The following is a 14,877-nucleotide window of genomic DNA, read 5'->3' on the forward strand; positions in this document are numbered from 1 at the left end:
TCACTACTCTGATTGATTCATGTTCTTGGAACAGCCGTGGGGGGACAACGAGGCATCCCTGAGACCACCGGGCCATTCTGGAGCCCTAAAGGCACTACACGGCCCTGGGGGGGCCGCGGGAGGTGAGGAAATGGCTAATTAATGGTAATTAATTACTGGCACCCCAATAGGTGAGGCCTTGAAAGGCTGGGGCTGGCGCGGGAAGGGCCGGTTGCCTTGGCAACCGCTTCGGGGGCGGGGCTTCGCATACCAACAGCCGTCTCCTCCAATCAGAGGGCGAGGCGTCCCCATGGCAACAGCGCTTGTCCCGCCCTCGAGTGGGCGTGGCCACGTAATCACCTCTTCTTATGGGGTGAGGCGTCGTCATGGGAACGGGCGCGAGGGGCGGGGCGTCGCCATGGGAACGGAGCCGGAAGTGTCGCGCGGACTCGGTGTCCCGTGAGCCCCCGCGCGCGGTTCCGGCGGGCCGGGCCGTGCCGGGATCGGGCCGGGCCGTGCCGGGATCGGGACCGGGATCGGGCCGGGCCGGGATGGAGGCCGTGCCCCGCATGCCCATGATCTGGCTCGACCTCAAGGAGGCCGGGGAGTTCGCCTTCAACGCCGCCGTCAAGAAGGTGGGGCCGGGGAGGGGCGCTCGGGGTGGGCAGGCAGGCGGGAGGGTCTGGGCGCCCTGGGATGGCGGCCGGGATGCTCGAGGGGTCCGTGGGGAGTTGGAGCTGGGGCTTTGGATCAGGACGGGGAGGGGATGAGGGCCGGACCCCCCTTCCCGGAGCTGACGCCGTGTGGCTGCCACCCCCGCGGGGCTCGGTTAATTAGTCACTTCATTAATTGTAAACAAGCTCCACCCCTGCCCGGCGCTGCCCGCCCCGGCCTTCACGGATGGCGAGGCTCGGGGGCTCCCCGGCGCTTGTGTCGCTCCCCAGGCGATGTTTGGGGGGCACGGGCAGTGTCCCCATCAGGCCGCACCTTGGGGCCGGGGGGATGTCCCTGTTCCGACCTCAGCCACTCCCCGATCCCATTCCCTGCTCCCATCTACCTGCCCGTGGAACTCCTCCCTGTTTGTCCCCCTCCCCACCCGCCTCTCCGCCCCTCACCCTGTGCCCTTCCCCAGTTTGTGCTGAAGAACTATGGGGAGAACCCGGAGAGCTACAACGAGGAGCTGCGGAAGCTGGAGCTGCTCCGGCAGGTGAGGGGTGGGCTCCGGGAGCCGCCCTGGGGGCTCTGGGCTGGCCCTGCCGAACCCCCGGGCCGGGGGTGCTCCTCCCCGTGCCCCGTGTCCCCCGGAGCAGCCTTTGGGTGATCCCGTCAGATGGGTGTGGGGAGCCGGGACAACTCCTGGGCTGGCCCCAGGGTCCCCAAAGCCTGGGGGGCCCAGACAGCCCCAGGCCAGCGCTGGGGTTTCTGAAATAGGGGGGCAGGAAACCTTCCCAGCTGCTGTTCTGTCCTCTCCCGGTGTGCCGGGACACCCAAATCCTGGCAGCATTTCCCCCTCCCGGCCCCTCTGGCTCCCTGGGGTTGGTTTTGGGAGATTCCACCCGCTCCTGAGGCTTTCCAGGAGCCAGGCTCACCCATCGGGACGGAGCTGGCTCCAGGCTCCTGTCCCCAGAGCCTCTCCCTGCCCTCCCTCCTCCTCCTGCCCCTGCAGAGCGCCGTCAGCGTCCCCAGGGACTTCGAGGGCTGCAGCACCTTGCGCAAGTACCTGGGGCAGCTGCACTTCCTGCAGAGCCGCATCCCCATGGGCCAGGGGCAGGACGCGGCCGTGCCCGTCACCTGGTGAGGGCTGGGGGACGGGCTGGGGTGGGGTAGGGGTGGAAATATGGGATGTGGGATGGGGATGTGGGATATGGAGATCCTGGGGTGAGAGTCTGGGATGTGGGATGGGGATCTGGGATATGGAGATCTGGGATGGAAATCTGGGATGTGGGATGGGGACTGGGATATGGAGATCCTGGGATGGGGACTGGGATGGAAATCTGGGATGTGGGATGAGGGACTGGGATATGGAGATCTGGAATGTGGGATGGGGGGCTGGGATATGGAGATCTGGGATGGAAATCTGGGATATGGAGATCCTGGGATGGGTATCTGGGATGGAAATCTGGAATGAGGGATGGGGAACTGGGATGTGGAAATCTGGGATGGAGACTGGGATATGGAGATCCTGGGATGGAAATCTGGGATGTGGGATGGGGAACTGGGATGGGGACTGGGATATGGAGATCTGGGATGGAAATATGGGATGTGGGATGAGGGACTGGGATGGGGACTGGGATGGATACCTGGGATGTGGGATGAGGGACTGGGATGGGGACTGGGATGTGGAGATCTGGGATGGGGACTGGGATGTGGGATGGGGGACTGGGATGGGGACTGGGATATGGAGATCTGGGATGGATATCTGGAATGTGGGATGGGGACTGGGATGGGAACTGGGATATGGAGATCCTGGGATGGATATCTGGGATGTGGGATGGGGACTGGGATGGGAACTGGGATATGGAGATCCTGGGATAGATATCTGGGATCTAGGATGAGGGACTGGGATATGGAGATCTGGGATGACGGACTGAGCCAGTCAGGACATGGCCATGGCCATTCCCTGGGGAGGGGCTGCTCCAGGAACCCCTGGGAACGTGGTCCTGCTTGGGGTGGCACAGGGGGATCCCAGGAGACCTTTGGGGAATGGGGTCCTGCACAGGGAGGTTCCAGGGACCCCTGGGGAAGGCTCCCCATAATTCCTCCTCCTGGGGAATCCCTGGTTGCTCCCTTCCCCCAGGACCGAGATCTTCTCGGGCAAGGCGGTGACACACGAGGACATCAAGTACGAGCAGGCCTGTGTCCTCTACAACCTGGGTGAGCTGGGTTCCCGCAGGTCTGGGGCTCCCTGGTGCAAACCCCCATTCCCGGGGGCTCTGGGGGGTCCCTGCCCCGCTGAGCCCTGCCTGTCCCCACAGGAGCTCTGCATTCCATGCTGGGAGCCATGGACAAGCGCGTGTCGGAGGAGGTGAGGGCCCTGCAGTGCCAGCTCGGGGCACAGGTGGCACCTGGAGGGGACAGGGGCTGTCCCTGTGCTGGCACTGTCCCCTGGGATCTGGGGTGTGCAGGTGCAGGGCATGGAGGGGCTGCAGCGTGCCTGGAGACGAGAGCAGAGCTGGGGAGGGGGTGGAAAACCAGGAGGGGACAGCCAGGGAGGGACAGGCTCTGCTCCAGGGAACAGGGACAGGAGGAGAGGGGACAGCCAGGGAGGGACAGGCTCTGCTCCCAGGGAACAGGGACAGGAGGAGAGGGGACAGCCAGGGAGGGACAGGGCTCTGTTCCCAGGGAACAGGGACAGGAGGAGAGGGAACGGCCTCAGGCTGGCCCAGGGAAGGGTCAGGTGGGATACTGGGAAAATTCCTTCCCCAAAAAGGCTGCCCAGTGTGGGGTGCCCATCCCTGTGGGATTTAGCAGCCCTGGGGATGTGGGGGTTGGGGACACGGTCCCTGGTGGCCTTGGTGGTCTGGGAAGGCTTTTCCAAGCCCAACAATTCCATCCCCTCAGGGCATGAAGGTTTCCTGCACCCACTTCCAGTGTGCTGCTGGTGCCTTCACCTACCTGCGGGATCACTTCCCCCACTCCTACAGCGTGGACATGAGCCACCAGATCCTCAGCCTCAACATCAACCTCATGCTGGTAGGACTGGGGGCACTGGGAGCACTGGGGGCACTGGGACACCGCAGCCTGGCTGTGGGGTCGGTGTTCCTGGGGGGTCTTTGTGGGGTCAGGAGGTTCTGGGAGGCACTGGAGGACCAGGGAAGGCTCAGGTTTGTGGGGTTTTTTGTTAGAGTTGGGATTAAATGTGTGAGATGGTATTTTTTCTTTGGATTTAGATGTTTATTGGTTTTTATTTATGCTACAGTTTCACAAACAGCGAGTTTACAGTGCTTAAACTAAAAACTGTGTTTTATCTTTTTCAACAAGTTTTTTAAGGATAAACCTTTTAATAAAGAAATGACACTTAAATTATTTTTACTTTTAACTTAATAAATAATCACCTGTGGTTTGCAATGTGGACTTTTTTATTTAATTATATAATAGACCTTTTTTATTTAATTATATAATAGACTCAAAGAAGAAGGTGAAGAAGGACTGGTTTTTGTTCTAAAACTTTTGTCTTGTTTTTTATATATTATTATATTTTGAAACTTTAAAGTTTAAGTTTTTTACCATGTGATATTACATACTTTTGTTCAATCTACACGCTCATAATCTCAGTTTTATTATTCAATTTTGGAAAGCTTTTGTACGTCTTCAGGTCAAATGCAATGTTTTCTTGGGGGTTAGTTCCTGTTAGCACAGCAAGTCAGAAATTCTGAGTGAGCAGGTTCCAACATCCATTGCTGGGCTCTCCAAGCAGCCTCAGGGCTGGCACTGCCCGTGCCACCTGCACCCCTGGGGACAGGGCTGGGGACACTGAGCATTGCTCTGCTGTCCCTGCAGGGCCAGGCTCAGGAGTGCCTCCTGGAGAAATCCATGCTGGACAACAGGAAGAGCTTCCTGGTGGCCCGGATCAGCGCCCAGGTGAGCTCCAGGAGCTGCTCCCAGCACGGCCCTGCTCCCACTGCTCGGGGATCAGGAGCTGCAGAGGGGCTTTGGGCACGTCAGGAGATGGGGGGAGCACTGGGAAGGAATTCCTGGCTGTGAGGGGGGTGAGGGACTGGAATGGATTCCCCAGAGCAGCTGTGGCTGCCCCTGGATCCCTGGGAGCAGCCTGGGCTGGTGGCAGTCACGGTCTCTGGTCCCAGGCACATCCCTGAGTTCCCCCAACCATTTCTCCGGGTGATCTGAGTCCTTGGGCTGCTCATTGCCCCTCCCTGGTTCCCCTGGGATCTGGAATTCTGGGCCTGTCCCTCTGCACAGGTGGTGGATTACTACAAGGAGGCCTGCCGGGCACTGGAGAACTCGGAGACAGCCTCCCTGCTGGGCAAGATCCAGAAGGACTGGAAGAAGCTGGTTCAAATGAAAATCTATTATTTCGCTGCTGTGGCCCATGTGAGTGGGGGGAGCTGGGGCTGGGGGCTCTGCCTGTGCTCCCATCCCCCCTCAGGGTGCTGCTGCCAGCTCCTCCCTGGGGCGTTCCTCCCCCTCTCAAAGCTCTCCCTGGAGTTACAGAGCTCTGATCCCAGTTCTCTTCCAGCTGCACATGGGGAAACAGGCCGAGGAGCAGCAGAAGTTTGGGGAAAGGGTGAGTGGGGCTGTGTCAGCCCATTGCCTGTGCTCCAGCCTCTGATCATGGTCCTGGCAAGGGGGTTGTGTGTCCAGAGCCATGGCCCCTGTCCTGCCAGGGCCTGGGTGCTCTGGGGAAGCTCTGCCTGGTGTCCCAGTGCAGCCAGGGCCAGGACAGGGCCTCAGTGCTGACCCCAGTTCCTGCTCCCCGCAGGTCATCTACTTCCAGAGCGCCCTGGACAAGCTCAACGAAGCCATCAAGCTGGCAAAGGCGAGTTCCTGCCCTGGGGCTGGGGCTGGGGCTGCCCTCCCCAGCTGGCCCCAGGAGCCGCCCTGGGTCGGGGTCAGGCTCGGCCGCTCCAGGGGCACTCAGACAGCGATCCCCGCTCTCACTCCCACAGGGCCAACCTGAAACCGTGCAGGAAGCTCTGAGGTTCACCATGGATGTCATCGGTGGCAAGTGAGTCTGTCTCAGGGTGTGTCCATCCTGTTCCAGGGGCTGGGAATGTTGGTGCACAGGGAGCCTGGGGACATTCCCGATGTCCTGACGGGCAGAGCCCAGCACTGCCCCAGCCCTGCTGGATGGAATGGATGGCTGCTGTGGGGATTGCTGGAGCAATCAGGGGGGCTGAGCCTGTGGGAGCAAGCTCAGGGAGCTGGGAATGGCACCTGCTGCTCCTCTCCCAGCATCCCTTCCCACCCCCAGGTACAATTCAGCCAAAAAGGACAATGACTTCATCTACCACGAGGCCGTGCCTGCACTGGACACTCTGCAGTCTGTCAAAGGTCAGGGGGCCTGGGGACAGGGGGGCAGGGGCTGCTGGCATTGATCTGGAGTGGTGCCAGCCCGGGCTGTGTCCCTCAGGTGCCCCCTTGGTGAAGGCTCTGCCCGTCAACCCCACGGACCCTGCGGTCACCGGCCCGGACATCTTCGCCAAGCTGGTGCCCATGGCTGCCCACGAGGCCTCGTCCCTGTACAGGTGTGCCCGGGCTCGGGACAGGGGGGGATAGTGGGATAATGGGATGGGTGGAGCTGGGGGTGTGCAGCCTGGGGGGTGTTTCCCTGCACCCATGGAATGTTCTGTTCTGTCCTGTCCCAGCGAGGAAAAGGCCAAGCTGCTGCGGGATGTGATGGCCAAGATCGAAGCCAAGAACGAAGTGCTGGAGTACGTGAGGGGCCCGGCCCTTCTGCCCCACGGGGCCCTGCTGCTCCCGAGCCTCTGCTGGGGGGACACTGCCACCCCTCAGGGGCCCCTCTGTGTCCCACAGCCAGTTCATGGACTCCATGCAGCTGGACCCCGAGACCGTGGACAACCTGGACATGTACAACCACATCCCTCCCGTGCTGATGGAGAAATGCGCCGCGCTCAGCGTGCGCCCCGACACCGTCCGCAACCTCGTCCAGTCCATGCAGGGTGAGGGGCTGGGGGGCCTGGATGGGGGCTGGGGGCTGGCCCTGCTCCCTGCCTGGGGCTGGGGGGCCTGGATGGGGGCTGGGGGCTGGCATCACTCTGTGCCCAAGGTGTTGGGAATGTTCTCACCGATGGCTGGTTCTGCACTGGCACAAATTCCTGAGTCCCAGAGCATTTTCCCTGTTGGATGGGAGCGGGGCTGACCCCAAGGGCGTGGTGCCCAGGGGCTCAGCATCCCAAGCTGGGGCTGCCCACAGCTGGGCTCAGCCCTGGAGCAGGCAGGAGGTGCCCCCACCCCCACCAGCCCCCCGTGTCCCCCCAGTGCTCTCGGGGGTCTTCACCGACGTGGAGGCGTCGCTGAAGGAGATCCGGGACCTGCTGGAGGAGGACGAGGCGCAGGAGCGGAAGCTGCAGGAGCTGCTGGGGCGGGTCCCGCCCGCACCAGGGTCCCCCCCGGGGCTGGCCGAGGTGAGCAAGGAGTGCTCCAAGTACCTGGAGCTGCACGAGAAGGCGAGTTTCACCAACACGGAGCTGCACCGCGCCATGAACCTGCACCTGGGCAACCTGCGCCTGCTGGGCAGCCCCCTGGAGCAGGTCCGGGCTGCACTGCCCACCCCCAGCCTCTCCGAAGGTGAGTGCTGGCCTGGGGGCTGTGAGTGTCCCCCTGGGCTGGGGAGGCAGGGCTGTACCCCTCGTGTCCCCCCAGGGGATGGCAGTGCCCCCAGGCTGGGTTAGGCAGGGCTGTGTCCCTCGTGTGCCCCCAGGGGAGGGCTGTGCCCCCCCGGGCTGGGTTAGGCAGGGCTGTGTCCCTTGTGTCGCCCTGAGGGTCCCCGTGTGTCACCTGGTGCTGACACTGGTGTCAGTGGGGTGGGGATTGTCCCCAGGGATCGTGCAGTATCCCCTGTTTGGGGACAAAGGGGACAGAGTGTCCCAGGCAAGGCCTGGCTCCGCAGGTCCCACCCCGCGGGGTCCCTCGGGGCCGCCCCTGACCCCGCCCCACCCGCAGATGACAAACAGGTGCTGCAGAACCTGAAGCGCATCCTGGCCAAGGTGCAGGAGATGCGGGACCAGCGCATGTCCCTGGAGCAGCAGCTGCGGGAGATGATCCAGAAGGACGACATCACCACCTCGCTGGTCACCACGGACCGCTCCGAGATGAAGGTGGGGCTGGGGACAGCCCCGTGTCCAGCCAGGGACCGCCCTGGCCCAGAGCCCCCTGGAGCTCTCTGTTCCTGTGTCCCTGCAGAAGCTCTTTGAGGAGCAGCTCAAGAAGTACGACCAGCTCAAGGTGTACCTGGAGCAGAACCTGGCTGCCCAGGAGAACGTGCTCAAGGCCCTGACCGATGCCAACGTCAAATACGCGGCCGTGCGCAAGGCCCTGGCCGAGGTGGAGCACAAGTGAGTGAGGGCCCAGTGCCCTGGGGGGGCTCAGTGCCAGGAACAGCCCTCACCCCCTGGGACAGGGTGGGGACACCACCGCCTTCTGTCCTGCTCCACTGCTGGGGCTTGGTGTTTATCCTGTCCTTGTGCCCATCCCAGTGGAACTGGAGCGTCCCACAGGTGCCTGGAGCTGGGTGCCCACCTGTACCGGGCACTGCATCCCTCTGAGCCCCTCTGTGCCCTGTCCCAGGTGGAACACGACCGTGCAGACCCTGGTGGCCTCCTACGAGGCCTATGAGGACCTGATGAAGAAGTCCCAGGAGGGGAAGGATTTCTACACGGACCTGGAGGGGAAGGCGGCCAAGCTGCTGGAGCGGGCGCGGGCAGCGTGCCAGGCCAGCGAGGCTCACCGGCAGCAGCTGCTGGAGAGGTGGGTGGGTGGGCAGGGACCCGGTGAGACCCCCGGGGAGGAGGGCCTTTGGGGGCTGTGGGTGTGCTCTGGGGGCTCGGGGAGGGCTCCTGGTGCCCGTGGGGCAGAGGAGGGGGCAGCACCCGGCCCCATACTGAGCCCCCTGCCCCCTCCAGGGAGCTGAAGAAGCAGCCGCCCCCCCGGCCCACGGCCCCCAAACCCCCCCTGCAGAAGAAGCCACTGGATGAGGCCGGGGGCCCCGAGGCTGCCGAGTTGGGCTCGCTGGTGCTGTCGGATTTGCCGGAGGAGCTGCGGAGCCTCCCCCCGGAGCTGCTGCCCGGGCCCCTGGGCCAGCTGCCGCCCCCGGCGCTGGCCGCCCTGGCCGGGGGGCTGCGGCCCCCCGAGCCCTACATGCTGCCAGGGGGGGTGGCCAGCGCTCCGCTGCCCCCGCTGGCCCCCGCACCCCCCTTCCCGGGGCACTACCGCCTGCCCGGGCCCGCCGCCGTGCCCGGCCCCTTTGCCCCCGCGGGGGCGGTCCCGGGGCAGCTCCTGCAGCCCTCGGCCCCGGCCGGGCCCGGCCCCAGCTCCGCCGCCCCGCAGCTCTTCCCGGCCCTGATCCGCGCCCCGCCACAGCCGGGCTTTGGGGGCGGCCCCGCCGTGCCGCCCCCGCGCTCGTCCCCCCAGCACGGGCCCCTGCCCGCCCCCGCCTACGGCCTGGGCCCGCCCGGGGCCGCCCCCGGCCCGCTCCGCCCGCCCGTGCCCGGGGCCGCGCCCGGGGCTGCCCAGCCGGGGGCGGGTGGCCACGAGCCCCCGGGCACGCGCCCGGCCACCACCACGGTGGACAGCGTGCAGGCCCCCATCTCCAGCTGCTCCGTGCCCCCCCGGGGACCCCCGGGCCCCTTCCTGCCCGCCCAGCGCCCGGGGGCGCCCCCGGCACCGTTCCCTTACACTGCGGGGGGGGTTCAGCCCTTCGGGGCCCCGGCTCAGGCCCCCTTTCCCCCGGCACAGCCCCCGCCCGCCTTCGCCCAGGGCCCCCAGCAGTTCCCCCCGGGTCCCTTCCTGCCCCCTGCCCGCGCCCAGGCCCCTCTGCCCTTCCCGCAGCCCCCCGAGTGCCCCTGGCCGCCCCTGCCCAGTTCCCCCCGCAGCCCTTCCCCGGGGCGGGGGCCCCGCTGCCCCCCCAGCTCTACCAGCTCCCCGGGCAGGACCAGCTGCCCCCCACGGGCCTCGCCCCACACCCGGGGCCCGTGCCCTTCCCCAGGACCTCTGTCCAGAGCGGCCCCCCGACCCTGGGGGGGCTCCAGCCGGTGCCCCCCGGCTCCTCGGCGCTGCCCTTCTGCCCCAGCCCGGCCCCCCCCAGCGCTCAGCTGCCCCCCGGGACCATGGCCCTGTGCCCCCCCGCGCCCGCCCCGCCCAGCCAGGCCCCTTCTCCCGGGCCCCTGCCGGGTGCCGTGGTGGTCCCGGGCCCGCTGGTGCCGTCCCCGGCCCCGTCCCCGTCCCCAGCGCTGCCCATGCAGCCCCCGGCTCCTCGGGCTCCCGCCGCGCTGCCCCCGCCGGGCTCCGGGGACGCGCCGTTCCCGCGGCAGAGCCCCTGCCCCGCAGACCTGCTGTCCTCCAGCCCCGAGAGCCAGCCCGGCGGCTCGGCCGCGCCCGGGGGGCTGCTGCAGCCCACCAAGGCGGGCCCGCAGGAGGGGCAGCGGCCCCGGGCCGTGCAGCTCATCGAGGCCGACCCGTACGCGGAGCCCGAGCGCGTCCGGCGGCTGCTGGCGGAGCTGGAGCGGTTCCGAGCCCAGGCCGAGCGGCTGGAGCGGCCCGCGCCCGGCGGCGGCTCCGAGCTGGACGCGCTCTGGAAGGAGCTGCAGGAGGCCCAGGAGCGCGATGCCCGGCAGCGCTCCATCGCCATCGCCCGCTGCTACTCCATGAAGAACCGGCACCAGGACATCATGCCCTACGACCGCAACCGCGTCGTGCTGCGCTCGGGCAAGGACGACTACATCAACGCCAGCCGCGTGGAGGACCTGTCCCCGTACTGCCCCGCGCTCATCGCCACCCAGGCCCCGCTGCTCGGCACCGCCGCCGACTTCTGGCTCATGATCTACGAGCAGAAGGTGTCGGTGGTCGTCATGCTGGTGTCCGAGCAGGAGCTGGACAAGGTGCGTCCTGCCCTGGCTGCGGGGTCCCGGGGCCGGCAGGGCCATCCTGCCCCGGTGGGCGGGTGGCGCCGGGCCCTGCGGGAGCCGAGGTGCCGGGTGTGCTGACAGCCCGTCCCGCAGAAGGTGCTGCGGTACTTCCCGTCGGAGCGGGGCCAGCCCCTGGCCCAGGGCCCCCTGACCGTGGTGCTCACCAGCCTGCGGGTCACCCCCACGCACGTGGAGCGGATGCTGACGCTGCAGTACCGGGACCAGAGCCTCAAACGCACCGTGGCCCACCTGCAGTTCACCTCCTGGCCTGAGCTGTACGTGGGGGGACAGGGGGGACCGTGACCTTTGTGGGGGCGGTTCTGGGACCATGGAGTCGGGGGTGGATATTTGGGTATCCCTGACATCCAGGGGTCCTGGGTGCAGACCCCCCCAGTGAGTGTGTGTATCCCCCACCCGCAGGGGCCTGCCCGACAGCAAGGGGAGCCTGCTGCGCTTCATCCAGGAGGTGCACGGCCATTACCTGCACCAGCGCCCGCTGCACACCCCGGTCGTGGTGCACTGCAGGTGAGCAGGGCCGGGGGGCTGGGGGCGGGGGACAGGGGCTGCCCCACCTCGGGGTCTGTCACGCTCGGGGGTCTCTCCGCAGCTCCGGCGTGGGCCGCACCGGCGCCTTCTGCCTGCTGTACGCGGCCGTGCAGGAGGTGGAGGCCGGGAACGGCATCCCGGACCTGGCGCAGCTGGTGCGGCGCATGCGGCAGCAGCGCAAACACATGCTGCAGGAGAAGGTACGGGCTGCAGGGCGGGGGGCTGGGGCTGCACCCCCCGGGCCTCACCCTCCGGACCTCACCGTGTCCCCTCCCTGCAGCTGCACCTCAAGTTCTGCTTCGAGGCCGTGCTGCTCCACGCCGAGCAGGTGCTGCTGCGGCACGGCGTGGGCGGCCCCGCGCTGGCCAAGCCCCCCAGCAGCAGCTCCCCCAAGGTGGGTGTCGGGGGGTGTCGGGGGGCTCCGGGCAGCTCCGCCACTCGCAGGGCTCACGGGGCCGCTGTCTCCCAGCTCTACTTCCAGCAGGACCCGCAGGACCTGGTGCTGGGGGGGGACGTTCCCATCAGCTCCATCCAGGCCACCATCGCCAAGCTCAGCATCAAACCGGGGGCGCCCAGCGCGGAGCCCAGCGCGGAGCCCGGGGAGGGCTGGGGGGCGGATCCCGGCCCCGCTCCCGACCCCGTGGAGCCCGAGGTGCCACCGGTGATTCCTGATGGCCTCGTGGATGGTGTTGGTGCCCCGGAGCCCCCCCTCCCCGAGCCCTCGGGTGACACCGAGAGCAGCAACCACCTGGGGGGAGAGAGCCCCGAGGGGCCGCCGGAGCCCCCCGCTGCCCCCCCGGCCTCCTCCTCCTCCTCGCTGGAGCTCCTGGCCTCGCTCACGCCCGAGGCCTTCAGCCTGGACGCGTCCCTCAAGGGCAAGCAGCGCATGAACAAGCAGAACTTCCTGCAGGCACAGCCGGGCGAGGGGCTCCGGGGACCCCGGCCCAGCGACGACCCCCTCAGCATGCTCGACCCGCTCTGGACCCTCAACAAGGCGTGAGGGGGGCGGGGGCCGCCCGGCCCCCAGCCCCCCTTTATTTGACTCCAGGTAGAACTGACTTTTTCAGCTCTTTGCTACTAAAATAAAGCGAGTTTATCTGCTGGGCCGGCGCTGGTGCTGCGGGAGCGGGGGGTCGGGGCTGAGGCAGGCTCGGGTTAGTTCCGTTTAATGGATGTTCTGCACACGTTATAAAACACGGTCGGTACAAAAAGCGTCCCCTGTACAGCACAAAGGTACAGCTGGGCGAAGGCCACCCGGGGGGCTGGGCCGGGGTCCCGGGGGTCCCCCCTGCCCCAGGCCGGCGCCGCCTCTACAATCACCGGGGGTCAAGAGCGGGCGGGAGGGGCCGGGAGGAGCCGGGCCGGGCTGGGGGCCGGGGACAGCCCCGACTGCTGCCACATCCCCGGCTCCTACCGCTGCCACAGCCCCGGCCGCGCACCTCGGTCCCGTGGGCCCCTCCCCAGCGCCTGCAGGAGGGGGGCGAGGGCTCCGCCCGCTCCCAACCTGAGAAAAGCCTCCTCTGGCCCCGCAGCGGGAGGAGGAGGAAGGGGAGGAGGAGGTGGAGGAAGGTGCTATTGCTGCAGGAGGGAGCCGGGCAGGGCAGCTGTGCCGGGGCTGGGCCCCCGCGCCCCCCGCCCCAATAAATAACTATTTACAGCGTATAAATAAATAGGGTGGGGGCAGCTGCGGCCCCGGGCGGGGTAGGCGGGCCCTAAGGCACGTGGGGGCCGAGCCACGGCCAGCAGGGGCCGGTCCCGGTCCCGGCCCTCTCCCGGCTGCCACCCGGGGGCTGCTCTGTGCCCTGGGGCCGTGCTGGGCTGGGACAGCCACACCTGGTGCTCAGCCAGGGAGCCACCCCTGTCCCCCCCTATCCCACCCCCGTGGGTCCCCGAAGCCGCACGGAAGATGCTGGAGTGGGGGGAGCGGCAGAGGAGCGGCCCCAGCCCGCTCGGGCACGGATGGAGCCCTGGAGCCGGCGGGCGGCCCTGGCCCTGTCCCTGGCCCGGCCCGGCACGGCACGGCCCCGAGCCCGCCTCAGCCCCGCCGGCCCCTCCTGCTGCTGCTGCTGCTCAGTCCAACTTCTCCAGCACCGAGGGCACGTACACCAGGCTGAGCTCGCTGCCGAAGTTGCAGACGATGGCGGCGTTCTCCAGCACCAGGATCTGCCGCGCCGGCTGCGACTCGTTGCTCTTGCCCAGGTAGACGGTCTGGAGCAGGTCCCCGTAGCCGATGTCCCAGAAGGACACGCAGCCCTGGCCGCCCGTGACCAGCAGGTTGTCGGAGATGACGCCCAGGCTGGCGCCGCAGCCCAGCTCCTGCGGGACAGCGCGGGGGGCTGGAGACGCGGCTGGGGACAGGCAGAGCCCTGCGCCTCTCCCGAGCCTGGCGAGGCACACGGAGGCTTTTCCAGCCGTGGGGAGCTGGAATAGGGGCTCCTCAGCCCCTGAGCGCAGCAGAGCTGTCTGCAGGGTCTGGTGGGGGCCTGGAAAACCCAGGAGGGATCCCTGGGGGTGTGAGGTGGAGCTGGGAAAGGGGCCCAGCCTGGAGAAAAGGGGGATCAGGGGGAACCTCTGGCTCTGCAGAAATCCCTGACAGGAGGGGACAGTGAACAGGAACAGAAGGGAACAGCATCAGGCTGTGCTGGGGAGGCTCACACTGGACACCAGCAGGAATTTGGAAGGGGCTGCCCAGCGAGCAGAGGAGTTCCCTTTGCTGGGGGGATTGAAGAGCCCTGTGGATGTGGCACCTGGGGACACCATCAGTGGTGGCCTTGGCAGCGCAGGGGGGTGGCTGGACTCTGCAGTCTCCGAGTGTTTCCCACCCCCAGCACTCCCAGGCTCCTGGCTGCCCCTCCCCAGCTCCCCCAGTCCCACCTGCTGGATGGAGTAGAGCTTGATGCCCGAGCTGCGGTCCCAGATGCTGATGACGTCGTCCAGGCCGCTGCTGATGACGCAGGACGTGGTGCAGGTCAGCGAGGTGACGTCCCCGCGGTGGGCGAACATGTGGCTCACACGAGAGCCTGTCAGCACGTCCCACAGGCAGATGGCCCCGTCCTGGCCCCCGCTGGCCAGCACCATGGTCTGCAGGACAGCAGGGCCGGTCAGTGCAGGGGACACGGTGCCACCAGCACTCCCGGCTGCAGGAGGTCACACGAGCACTGGACTGCCAACCCAGGGGTTCCCTGCCTGCTCTTGGGCTTGAGCAGGCTGGGGGGAACAGACCCAGGTGCCCCAGGTTCACTCAGATGGGTGGGAGAGCACCTGGGATACAGGTTGGCTTAGGGAGCACACTGGGACTCCCACTCCTCCTCCTGGGAGCTCAGGCCCTGTTTCAGGCCTGCTCAGCCCCACCTGGCAGTGCAGGAACAGGGATTCTCTCCTCCAAAAGGACACAGAAGCAAGAGGTCTCCAGGGAAAGAGACTGCTGAGCTCACAGTGAATTGGGGGAAAACTGGCTCGGCCAGAGAGAATGGAGGGACCCAGGTGAGTGCCCCCAGCTGAGCCCCTGGCCCAGGGATGGGAGCAGGGATGAGGGCAGGCGTGGGCTGAGGTGTGACCTCAGGGATGGGCTCAGCTGTAGCTCAGTGTGACAGCAGGTGAGGGCTCAGGCCCAGCTGCTGCCCCGTACCTGGTCGATGTACACGGCTGTGATGGCTCCCGAGTGGCCCTGCAGGGTGAACAGGCAGCACGAGTCCTCCAGCCGGAACACCTGCGCACCAGAGGCTCTGTCAGGGCGGTGCCCCTGAGC

General features: G+C 66.9%; 2 protein-coding genes across 3 annotated transcripts in view; one reads left to right on the forward strand and one right to left on the reverse strand.

Moving 5' to 3' along the window:
* Positions 1-466: 466 nt before the first annotated feature.
* On the forward strand, positions 467-12,230 carry PTPN23 (protein tyrosine phosphatase non-receptor type 23). The gene is given in 26 exon segments (XM_033055161.2): positions 467-614; positions 1,112-1,186; positions 1,646-1,773; positions 2,777-2,853; positions 2,955-3,004; positions 3,541-3,672; positions 4,480-4,560; positions 4,900-5,031; positions 5,177-5,224; positions 5,420-5,476; positions 5,607-5,665; positions 5,912-5,991; positions 6,071-6,185; positions 6,306-6,371; positions 6,475-6,620; positions 6,940-7,248; positions 7,624-7,778; positions 7,864-8,015; positions 8,248-8,427; positions 8,583-9,535; positions 9,538-10,556; positions 10,677-10,858; positions 11,004-11,108; positions 11,191-11,329; positions 11,410-11,523; positions 11,599-12,230. Coding segments are annotated over 26 exon segments (5,169 nt in total). The 5' UTR covers positions 467-530; the 3' UTR covers positions 12,130-12,230.
* Positions 12,231-12,279: 49 nt separating this feature from the next.
* Positions 12,280-14,877, reverse strand: part of LOC116993928 (SREBF chaperone) — a 41,872-nt gene continuing 39,274 nt past the window's right edge. For both annotated transcript variants that reach the window (XM_033055184.1, XM_033055175.1), the window contains exons 21-23: positions 14,758-14,838; positions 14,004-14,210; positions 12,280-13,445 (exon numbers count right to left, since the gene is read on the reverse strand). In XM_033055184.1, the coding sequence (XP_032911075.1) occupies positions 13,200-13,445; positions 14,004-14,210; positions 14,758-14,838 (534 nt within the window). In that variant the 3' untranslated portion in view covers positions 12,280-13,199. The remainder of the gene's footprint in view (positions 13,446-14,003; positions 14,211-14,757; positions 14,839-14,877) is intronic.

Source organism: Catharus ustulatus, chromosome 1 (genome assembly GCF_009819885.2).
Source record: "Catharus ustulatus isolate bCatUst1 chromosome 1, bCatUst1.pri.v2, whole genome shotgun sequence".
Lineage (NCBI taxonomy): Eukaryota > Metazoa > Chordata > Aves > Passeriformes > Turdidae > Catharus > Catharus ustulatus.